This window comes from Gossypium arboreum, chromosome 5 (assembly GCF_025698485.1).
Source record: "Gossypium arboreum isolate Shixiya-1 chromosome 5, ASM2569848v2, whole genome shotgun sequence".
In the NCBI taxonomy this organism is placed as follows: Eukaryota; Viridiplantae; Streptophyta; class Magnoliopsida; order Malvales; family Malvaceae; genus Gossypium; species Gossypium arboreum.
The window spans coordinates 75999003-76011380 of NC_069074.1; the positions used below are offsets into that span (position 1 = coordinate 75999003).

General features: G+C 39.0%; 1 protein-coding gene across 1 annotated transcript; it reads right to left on the bottom strand.

Annotated features, from left to right (window-relative positions):
• Positions 1-922: 922 nt before the first annotated feature.
• Positions 923-3134, bottom strand: LOC128292697 (uncharacterized). Its single transcript, XM_053027589.1, has 7 exons — positions 3033-3134; positions 2844-2957; positions 2617-2711; positions 2028-2100; positions 1633-1806; positions 1037-1109; positions 923-942 (listed from the first exon to the last, which is right to left on the bottom strand). Exons 1-7 carry the CDS (start codon positions 3132-3134, stop codon positions 923-925), a joined length of 651 nt encoding a protein of 216 aa, XP_052883549.1.
• Positions 3135-12378: the final 9244 nt, after the last annotated feature.

A 12378-nucleotide genomic window follows, 5' to 3' on the forward strand; every position in this document is an offset into this window, starting at 1 on the left:
CAGATTTGGGCCTTGGCCTATTTCAGATACATATATAGATACAGATACAGATATGCAGTTATAAACAGATATCAAGATCCTAACCCAGCCACTACACACCATCTCCGTTCATCCTTGCACACCATAAGGGGTTTAAAACACCCACCCAGCCCTACACACCATGTTGTACCGACTGCAGCACATATCGGATATAATGTAGCTGAGATGCTAGATAATAGGCATAATCTACCTTTCAGAACACTTCTTCCAATATATATCATCCCACCCCAATCATAGTATCAGATCATAATACAGAATTAACAGAAAAACCATACTTAGCATGCTTATATAAATAGATATAGATATACAATCTTAGGCATGCTCATAGTCATATCTCAGCCTAACATATCACTTAGTTTTAGGGTTGGATAGTGTTTACTGACCCTAGGGTAGGCCCACAGTAGGTTGGAACGACCTGTGCGAAGCTATGAAAAATTTTAGTATAATGGGTCCACACACCCGTGTGGTCCACACGCCCAAATTGACCTTGCCCTTGCGGATCATACAGCCTGGCCCAAATAACACATGCCCGTGTGGCCCATACGCCCAAATTGGCGTAGCCCGTGTGGCCCACATGGCCATACCCTGGCCAACACATAGCTGTGTCTTGTGCACTGCCCGGCCTTATCGATCACACGGCCGCGTGCCATCGACAATGTGGTTTTCGGCATTTTTTGAAACCTTATTTTCTTGCATTTCGGGTACACACCTGGTAACGATTCGATGCAAAACCAATCTCGAGCCTTCCAAAACCTAACAACGGAGTATTCAAACCCTTAGCAACCAAATTATGAGTTTGATACAGTTATGCAACTACGTAATCATCACCTTAACACTTACCAAAAATGACCACGACTTCGAACCAATCCGTTAAAATGAAAAACTATGTTTGACCACCTTTACCTACGCACAAAAATATCAATTACTCACCAAGTATGTTTATCATAATATTGCCCAGACTCAAAACCCAATTGCTAATAGTAAAACCTTAACTTACCAAGTCGATTCAAGAACCCTTGCAATAGAAACAATTCAACCAAGGAAAACGACAGCGATTCAAGAAGGAGAACCTGAATTTAGAAGTGGAGAGAAAGAAAAGAAATAACAACAGTAAGAAAAGGAGAAGAAAACGTTTAGAGAAGAAAAGGAACTTTTTAGGAAAAGAACAAAAATCAAATTAGGAAACAACTTTCCTCTAATTTTACTCCCACAAATCCCACTACACATAACTTCCTCATACTTCCAGTTTGACTGAAACTCTCTCGGTCAAATGAGCAAAAATAAACTGCCTCGCTCGTGCAGGGATTCGAAGACAAGACCCCCAACACACCAACACCCTTGCCACTCGAACCAGCAGGCTCATTCTAATATAGTTCTACAAATAAATTAATATAAGCCCACTGAACAAGTATAAGGCTTATATCATATAAATACCAAAATTTACCAAAGGCAGGGCTTGAACTTGGAACCCCTCAGACACTCCCAGAACACTTAATCACTATAGCAGATACCCAATTGTGTCAGATTTTCCCAAAAGTAGATATAAGAATTTTGGGGCATTCCCCTAAAATAAATTTTGACCTCGAAATTTACCTGATCAAGATAAATGAGGATACTGTTGACGCATCGAGAACTCAGGTTCCCACATGGCCTCCTCAGTGCTATGATGCTGCACATAACCTTCACTAACGGAATGGACTTCTTCCCCAAAACCTTAACATCACGATCCAGAATCTGAACTGGCTCCTCCTCAAAGTCAAATCTAGCCTAACCTCGATCTCCTCAACAGAAACAACGTGAGATGGATCAGACAGATATCGCCTCAATATTAAGACGTGAAAAACATCATGGATATGGTCCAACTCTGGAGGTAACTCTAATTGATAGGCAACTGGTCCCATACATTTCAAAATCTGGTACGACCCAATAAATCTAGGGCGTAGCTTGCCCTTACGACCAAACCTCAAAATCTTCTTCCATAGAGAGACCTTCAGAAACACTAAGTCCCCCACAGCATACTCAATCTCATGTCTCTTCAGATCCGCATAAGACTTCTGCTGCCTTCAAATGATTCTGAATCAGTCTTCAAAAGCAATTCAATACCCAACACACCATGTTCGCCCAACTCAGTCCAACACAAAGGAGTATGACACTTACAACCATACAGAGCCTCGTAAGGTGCCATCTTGATACTAGCCTAGAAACTGTTATTGTAGGCAAACTCTGCTAAAGTTAGATAATCCTCCCAACTACCTCAAAAATATATCACGTAGCTCCGAAGCATATCCTCCAGTATCTAAATCACCCTCCCAAATTGACCATCGGTCTGAGGATGGAATGCAGTACTGAAGTCCAACCTTGAACCCAGAGCCTCGTGTAATTTCTTCTAGAACCGAGAAGTAAAGTGAGGATCTCTGACACTAGAACCCCATGCAGTCTAGCTATCTCGGAGATATACAATTTCGCCAACTTCTGAAGAGAAAAGTTCATCCAAAAACCAGAATGAATTGGGCATACTTGGTCAATCGATCCATGATGACCCAAATAGAATCCTTCTTAGTGGGTGTCAAGGGCAACCCATTAATGAAATCCATTGTTACTCGCTTCCATTTCCACAAAGGAATCTTAACTGGTTGTAGAAAACCCGAAGGTAGCTGATGCTCAGCCTTAACCTGTTGACATGTCAAACATTAAGCAACGAAGTTTGTAACCTTACACTTCAATCCCGACCACCAGTACAACTCGTGGAGATGGCGATACATCTTATTACCATCGAGATGCATAGCATAAAGGCTACTATGTGCCTCCCTCAAAATAGACTGTCTTAGATCAGAATCGTTTGGCACACAAATCCGGCCTTGAAAACACAGAATATCATCATTATTCAACCCAAAATTAGAAGTACTACCACTCTTCACCTGACAGAATCGTACACCCAGAGTCTCATCCACTAACTATTTATCTTGAATCTGATCAATCTAAGTCAGTTTAACCTGCAACTCGGCTAACAAACTCCCATCATCAAACAGACTAAGGCGAGCAAACATCGCCCTCAAATTAAACATCACTCTTCGACTTAGAGCGTCGGCCACCATATTGGCCTTACCAGGATGATACTCAATGGTGCAATCATAATCCTTGAGTAGCTCAATCTATTGATGCTATCTAAGGTTCAACTCCTTCTGAGTAAGGAGATACTTGAAAGTTTTGTGATCGGTGTAGATGATGTACCTCTCACAATACAGATAATGCCTCCAGATTTTTAATGGAATGACTACCACAGCCAATTTATGATCATGCGTCAGATAATTTACTTCATGCGTCTTAAGCTGACGAGACGCATAAGCTACCACCTTACTATTCTGCATTAGAACGGAACCCAACCCAATATGCAATGCATCACTGTATACTACAAAATCTTTTCCAGGTTTAGGCTATATCAAAATAGGAGCCTCAGTCAGAATAGTCTTGAGCTTTTTAAAACTCTCTTGCTGTGCATCAGTCCAGACATGTAACAACCCATTTTTAGATCAAATCAGAATAGTGGTTTCGTGACCACAAATATAAAGTCAAAATATTTATTTTATTATTTTAATAAGGTCTACAGTAGGACAGATTAATTATGTGAAAGTTTCGTAAAGAAATTTTACCGTTTAAATGCTTATTTTGGTAAAAAGGACTAAATTGCGTAAAGTGTAAAACTTGTGTGCTATTGGTTTAATGTACCTAATAGCTATGATTTAGAAAATTAAATGTTCTTATAATGTTATTATACTAAGATTAAGGTTAGTGGACAATTATGTCCATGATTTAAGTGATTTATAAGTTGTTATTACAAGGTTAAATTAGTAAAATGCATATTAAGTAAAGATTAAATAAAAAAAGCCATATTATCATCATATTTTCTCCTTCATAACCGAATAACAAAAGAAAAAGAAGCCAAGGAAGAGATATTAGGGTTTGGCTTGATTGAGGTACGGTTTGAGCTTAGTTTTTGATGATTTTTACGTTTTTGATATCGTTACTTTGTATTCTAGCTAGCCCGTACCTTAATTTTTGAATTTTTTTATGATTTTGTAAAGTTCCCTTGTTGAATACTTGAGTTCTTTGATGATTAATAATAGGTTATGGAAGTTTGATAATAGTTAAACTAGTTTTGTAAAGTGATTTTTGACAAAAATGCAAAATAGGGATTAAATTGTGAAATTGTAAAATATTGTGGTAAAAGTGTGAATAAAGTAAAATTATGGGCTGCTCGTATTGTATAATAAATTCGGCTAGACTTGGGTTTCATGAAAATTGAATGAATTTCATTTTTACGAGCTTAGTGACTAAATTGTAAAAAATGTAAAAAATTAGGGGCAAATGTGTAATTTTCCAAAATTAGGAACTATGGGCTTAATTGAATTGAATAATTATTGAATGGGTTAATTTTGATATATTATAGATCAAGATAAGCAAATACCGGAACTAGATCGGGGAAAAAGAAAGGTTGCCAAATAAACGATAATTTCCATCCGAGCAACTCAAGGTAAGTTCGTATAATTAGAACCGAATTTTTATATACTTGTAATTATTGAAATGAATGTGTATAATAGAAACATTTGAAGTATAAATGTCTTATTGATATAATGTATTTGTTATTGAGTCCTATTTGAACTGAATAGATTCATTGGATACGAGTGACAAGTTAATGGAATTACCGTTTTGGTCGATCTCCTGCATTTATTGCGGACTCACCACAGCTCGTATGAGCTTACCTATATATCAACTCATAAGAGCTTACTGACTTCAGCTCATTGGAGCTTATCGGTTCAGCTCATTAGAGCTTACTGTTCAGCTCAATAGACCTTACCGTTTCAGCTCAGGAGGAGCTTATCGATCATGTTTCAAAAGGGCATATATGATAATGAATTGATAGATTACTAACGTTGTTCACTCGAGTATCCTTTTAGTTTTTAATAGGTTCAACGGATATAAATAATGTTTATACGAATGAATTATGGTTTATAAATGATACTAATGTTATATATAATATATGAAATTTGGAATGATGCAAAGTATTGAATTAATGGATAGTTCCATATATTTCTACAATGACTAGCATGTGATGAATACTTGTGATTAGGAGTTTATCAATTGAATTGGTTGCACTTTAAGTATTGCTTCGATTATGTATAAATGGTAAGTTTAATTCTAAATTTTACGGGCTTACTAAGCTATAAAGCTTACTCTATTTCTTTTTCTATGTTTTATAGAGGCTTGCTAGCTCGCTTGTTTCGGACAAGTCAGAGTTGCACATCACACTATCCAAATTCCGATTGGTACTTTTGAACTTGTGGATATTGTAAATATGGCATGTATAGGCTAGTTAAAAAGATGATGGTTATGTTAATTGATATCATGATTTTGGTATGTTTTGTGTATTAGTTAAGTCATGTGATTTGGCTTATGTTGGTATCATATTTTGATTGTGTATATATATGTGTTTAATGATGGTATGTTTTGGCAAGGAATGAAGGAAATCAAAATGTGCTAATGAAGTCTTATTATATAGTTGTTAAATGAATGGATTATGTATGATGTTGAATAGGTATTGGGTATGTAATTGTTAGGTTTTGATGTGGCTAATAATGTGTATTGCAATGGTTATTTTGGCTGTCAATTGAGTTGTAAAATATAGTCATTTATGATTGTGCATGCTTGTGTTTATAGGGTGGCAAAATGGCTTTACAAATGGCCTATTTTTGTCCACACGGACAGAGACACGGGTGTGTGTCTCAACCGTGTGCAACACACGATCATGCTGCATGGTCGAGTACCTTTTCGAATTAAGTCAGTATACCCTACAGGTTTGGCATGGCTTAGACACACAGGCATGTCTACTGGCGTGTGTGGCACACGGGCTGGAACATAGGCGTGCGGCTGGCCGTGTGACCCAAGTCAATAACCTCTTTAGTTTTCCCATGGCCATGGCACACGGGCGTGCCTCGGCCGTGTGACATAAGTCAATATGTATGCCCTGTTTTCACATGGTCTAAGACACGGGTGTGTCTACGAGCCATGTGAGGCACAAGGCCTATTCACACGGGCATGTGATACTTGAAATGTTGAAAATTTTGTAAGTTTCCAAAATTTTAATATGTTATCAATTTAGTCCCGAATGCATGTTTTAAGCTTTGTATGCTCGATTTAAGTACATATTGAATGTGATTGAATGATAGTTACTAAAATGAGTTACAAGTCCAGTAATGCCTCTTAACCTATTTCAGCGACAGTTACGGGTTAGGGGTGTTACAAGACAAATGGTAACACCCTTATGTAACAGCTTAGTTAAGGGCGTTGCGATCAGTGAGAAGCCTTCCACAAACCGCCAATAATAACCTGCCAAACCCAAAAAACTGCAGATCTCAGAACATTCTTTGGCTATTTCCAATCCAGTATAGCCTCAATCTTCCTAGGATCGACTTGGATCCCCTCAGCAGACACTACACGGCCCAGAAAAAGTGACTTTACGAAGCCAGAACTCACCCTTACTGAATTTAGCGTAGAGTTACTTCTCACGCAGAATCTGAAGCACTACTCTTAGATGCTCATCATGCTCATCTTCAGTCTTAGAGTAAACCAGAATGTCGTCGATGAAAACTACGACGAATTGATCCAAACAGGGCTGAAACACTCAGTTCATCAAATCCATAAATACTACAGGTGCATTCGTCAACTCCGAAGGGTATAACTAGAATCTCGTAATGCCCATAATGTGTCCTAAAAGCAGTCTTATGAATATCCACATCCTTAATTCTGAGCTGATGGTACCCAGAATGAAGATCTATCTTAGAGAACACAGAAGCCCTCGAAATTGATCAAATAAGTCGTCGATCCTCGGAAGTGGATACTTATTCTTAATAGTAAGCTTGTTCGACTGCCGATAGTCTATGCACATCCTCATGGTCCCATCCTTATTTTTAACAAATAGTATTGGTGCTCCCCATAGAGACACACTCAGACAGATAAAGTCACGGTCCAAAAACTCTTACAGTTGAGCCTTAAGTTCCACAAGCTCTTTTGGTGCCATTCGATAGGGACACCAGAGCTGTACCCGAAAGAAGCTTGATCCCAAATTCAACCTTTCAATCTAGAGGCAATTCCGGTAGCTCATCAGGAAAAACATCCAAAAAATCCCTCATAGTTTTGATATCCCCAATCGAAGAGTTCCCACAAGCAGTAGTATTAACGTAAGCCAAGTACGCCTCGCACCCTTTTCGGACCAGTTTCTTAGCTATCAGTGCTGAGATCACATTCCACAGATAATCCCATCGCTCTTCAATACAAGTGACCATACTTGTAGAATGTATTAAGTATGCAATTGGCCTCAACATAGACATGCATGTTCAGCCACACGAATGAATGCATAGATTGATGTTGTACATTCGGCTATAGGAAAGCATAATGATGATCCTATCTTGACTTAGACAATCGGCTTAAGGAGAATTTGTTAAGTGCTTAGTTAATTGATATTAGGTTAATGATGTGTGTATTTGGTCATAAAGGTGCACATGAGGAAATGTTTGATTAATTGTACTAAATTGCTCAATGTGATTAAAAATGCCTATGACCATTTTGTATTTGAGCTAAAGTTGGCCATATGACCTATCAAACTCCTTGTCATATTCGGCCATAAGCAAGCATAATGAGACTTTAATAAGTTAAATTTGTTTGAATTAGCTCAAGAGCTTAGAGGACCACAGTTGGATAAGGGAAAGGAAAAAGTGATCAAATAGCCGCCGAAATTGTTCGACCACCTCCGAGGTAAGTTTTCGAGTAACTAGACTTAGTTTACGATTTGATTAAGTCATGATGTATGAGCATAACAAATATACGGTGATATGATGATTCTACTTGAATTATATGTTGAGTTAATTAGTCTATACGTATGACGGTAGCCGTATGTGCATAGAGATCGTGTCATAAAGCAAACTAAACCATGTTTGTTTGTATGTGGCTAGTGAGTAGAAAATGGGATTGCTTAATCGTGACTTGTGTTTGAACTCTAATTATGAAAATGAAATATAGATGTGTCATGATTTATTGATATGTGCATGAATATTTGGATGATAACCAAAGCTAAGTCCCGAAGGCATTTGTGCGAGTTACTATATCCGAGGCTAAGTCCCAAGGCATTTGTGCAAGTTACTATATCCTGCTAAGTCCGAAGGCATTTGTGCGAGTTACTATATCCTGCTAAGTCCCAAGGCATTGGTGCGAAGTTACTATATCCGGCTATGTCCCAAGGCATTCAATGAGTAGCTATATCCGTTAAATCAAAGGTACTTGGCTTGGGAATGAGCGACCTTGCTATAATAGTTTCAATTAATATGCTCGTAAAATCCTAGCAATGAGGTATGTCTCAGATATGCATTGAATTAGTTGATCCCTTACAAGAAGTATTCGCTCAATCGATAAATGAGCTACTACCTTTGGCTAAGTTGATCTTTGTGTATGAATATAAGGGTTGGTAATGTGAAGTAAGTATGATATTGAGAATTTGTGCATATGAAATTATCTGTTTAGCCATATGAATGCTACACTTTAGTTGTGTCTAATTTTATGGCTCAAACTTACTAAGCATTAAATGCTTACTCCGTTCCTTGAATCTTTGTTTTATAGATTTTGGTTCGTCAGCTATCGGACTCGGGATTATTGAAGTTGAAGTCGCCCACACTATCAAAGCCCCCCCCCCCTTTGGTACACTTTTGGTTGAACTTTGAAATGGCATGTATAGGACTACCCGCTTTGTTGTTGGTCATGGACCCTTTGGTTTTGTATAAATTTGGATAGCCATGCGAAAATGGCTTATATACACTTTGAGCTTAGTATTATAATCGTCTTGTATGACGTTCATTAAGAGGTATGGAAATGTTTGGGAACGATTAGCCATTGGAATGGTTAATCATGATCATATTTTGTGCTATATATGCTAAAGGGCTAGTTGAATCATGGAAACTATGTAATAGGTAAAGTCTACCTTAAAAATAGATGCTAATAGCGGCGAAGGCGTGAATGTGAAAAATCACTAAAATAGTAGGAATGGAATTAAATAGTGAATAAATTATGTAATCGAACCTTGATGAATCTATTTTCACAGAAAAACAAGATATTATGAGATATTTAAGTTTTTTGCGAAATAGGGCGAAACAGTTTCGGATTCCTGTTCGACTTTGGAAATTCATTATAAATTAACCAGAGATAATTAGAAGTCATACCATATATGTATAGATTTTGTTTCGAGACTAGTTTCTATAGAAACAAATGACATCAGTATTGAAGCCCTTTACAGGGAGATATTTAAGTCGTAATGCGCAAAGGTCAGTGTAGTCGAACCCTGAAACAAGGGAGAATTTAACTAATAAACTGTACTAATTGGCTCTACAAAAAATTCTAGAAAAAAATTTGTAGATGGAAATATGAGTCTAGTTTCAGGAAAAATTTACGGAACTGGTTTTCGAGTTTTGAAACTCGAGATATGATTTTAAGGTGACAAGGGACGCAGTTAGCCACTCGTCTGGAAATTTAAAATGGATCGTGCAAATAAGTGATTTAAGTCGCAAACCCCTCGTGTCCGACTCCAACAGCGGTCTCGGAGTGCACGGGTGTTACAATTAAATTGGTATCAGAGCTACGGTTTAGTCGATTCTAGGACTACCGTAATACGTTTGGGTCTAGCTATACATGTCATTATGTGATTATTTGATAGTGTGGTGATTTCTGACATTTGCCAATGTGTTTACTTATAGTAATGGATCCCGATCCCGATCGAGCAGTAGCTGATGATCTTGAGAGTGTAGCGCCTGCTCCCACACAAGGGACAACACCGATGGACTCTCAACCTCTTGCTAGTAACCCGAATGATGAAGCTAGACAAGCTTTTTATAGCGTGATGAATGATTGGTTCAATCAATATATTCGGACTAATATGGCTGTTCCACAACCTCCATTCCTGACTAATACCATCCCTGCACCTACGATACCTCTGGTAGCCGACCAAATAAGGTCAAATAAGCCCTCAGTTGACAGAATCTGAAAGCATGGGGCTACTGAATTTAAAGCTACGGACAGCGATGATGCTGAGCAAGCTGAATTTTGGTTGGACAACACTATTCGGGTACTCGACGAGCTAACTTGCACACCCGATGAGTGCCTAAATTGTACTATCTCCTTGCTACGTGATTACGCCTACTATTGGTGGAATACGTTGACTTCACAGTGCCCGAGAGCAAGTAACTTGAGAGTTTTTCCAAACCGAAGTTTGAAAGAAGTATATCGATCGAGATTCATTGACCAAAAACGGAAGGAATTTCTTGAACTCAAACAAGGTTCCATGTCGGTTCTACCGACTATGAACGAAAATTTGTGAGGCTTAGCCAGACGCGACGAGAATGCATCTCTTCGTAAGTCGTGATGTGTAAACGTTTCAAGATGGATGAATGATGATATAAAGGCGTGTGTTGGCATTTTAGAAATCGAGAATTTGTGGTACTCGTCGAGCGAGCTTGCAAAGCCGAGGAGCTCAAGATGGAGAAAAGAAAAGCTGATATGGGAGCAAAGGAGTTTCGTAAGAGGTCTTCAGGGAGGCCCTTTCAATAGTCATCGAAGAAATTTAGAGATGATTTAGGCCGATCTAGAAACACTTTGGGCTTTTCTAGACGAGATCGCGATCGACCCCACAATGAGTGCACGAGTCACTTGATCGCCAAGATGTTGGAAATGATCGTCGAGACAGAGCGGAGTGCCAGTATTGTGGTAAATGGCATTCGGGGAGTTGTAGATTCCATGACCGCTCCTGTTACAAGTGCGGATCAGTTGACCACTTTATTAAAGATTGCCCGAGGTTGTCTGAACCAAATGTAAATCAGAGTTGGAAACCGGGTGCTACCACTGCTCGAGGTAGACCATCTAGAAACACGGGAAATCCTAGTGGTGGTCAGAGAGGATCTAGAGATGTTACGACCAGATCTGAGGCTCGTGCTCCTGCTAGAGCTTATGCTATACGCGCACGCGAGGATGCTTCCTCGCCAGATGTTATTACCGTACTTTTACTCTCTTTGATACTAATGTGATTGCTTTGATTGACCTGGTTCTACTCATTCTTATATATGTGAAACCTTAGCATCCAAAGAAGACTTTACCTATTGAGTCTCTTGAGTTTGTAATTCGGTGTCAAATCCTTTGGGTCGTTACGTGCTTGTCGACAAAGTGTGTAAGAAATGTCCCTAGTAATTGAGGTTCCGCTTTTCGGCGGACTTGATGCTTTTGCCGTTTGATGAATTTGATGTTATTCTTGGTTTAGATTGGTTGACCGTGCATGATGCGGTTGTGAATTGCAAAAGCAAGACTATTGATTTGAGGTGCGCAAATAACGAGATAATCCGAGTTGAGTTTATGGACTTAAAGGGGTTGCCAGCTGTAATATCATCAATGTTGGCTCAAAAATATGTAAGAAAGGGGTGCGAAGCATACCTTGCGTATGTACTTGATGACAAAGAGTTAGAAAAGAAACCCGAATCATGCGGTGGTTTGTGAATACCGGATGTTTTTCCCAAAGAATTACCGGTTTACCTTTGTTCGGGAGGTAGAGTTTGGTATTGAGCTTGTACCTGGGACTACACTGATTTCGATAGCTCCGTATCGTATGGCACCAACCGAGTTAAAAGATTTGAAAGCTCAGTTGCAAGAATTGACGGGTAGAGGTTTCGCTCGACCAAGTTTCTCACCATGGGGTGCACCAGTATTGTTTGTGAAAAAGAAGGACGGAACCATGAGGTTGTGCATCGACTATCGTCAACTGAATAAGGTGACGATAAAGAATAAATATCCGATGCCACGTATTGACGATTTGTTTGATCAACTAAAGGGAGCCTCAGTGTTTTCAAAGATAGATTTGAGATCGGGTTATTACCGCCATAATTCGAGATTCGGATATACCCAAACCGCTTTCGAATCGAGATACGGCCACTCGAGTTCTTAGTGATGCCGTTTGGGCTCACTAATGCCCTGCGGTATTTATGGATTTGATGAATCGGATCTTGAGACGATGATTTGGACCGGTTCGTAGTTGTGTTTATTGATGACATCTTGGTCTATTCAAGAGATGAGACCAACATGCCGAGAGCACCGAGATTAGTGTTGCAAATTTTACGGGATAAGCAGTTATATGCTAAGTTCAGTAAGTGTGAGTTCTGGTTAAGAGAGGTTAGCTTCTTGGGTCATGTGGTATCTACATCGGGTATTCGAGTTGATCCGAGCAAAATTTCAGCCATACTTAACTGGAAACCTCTAAGA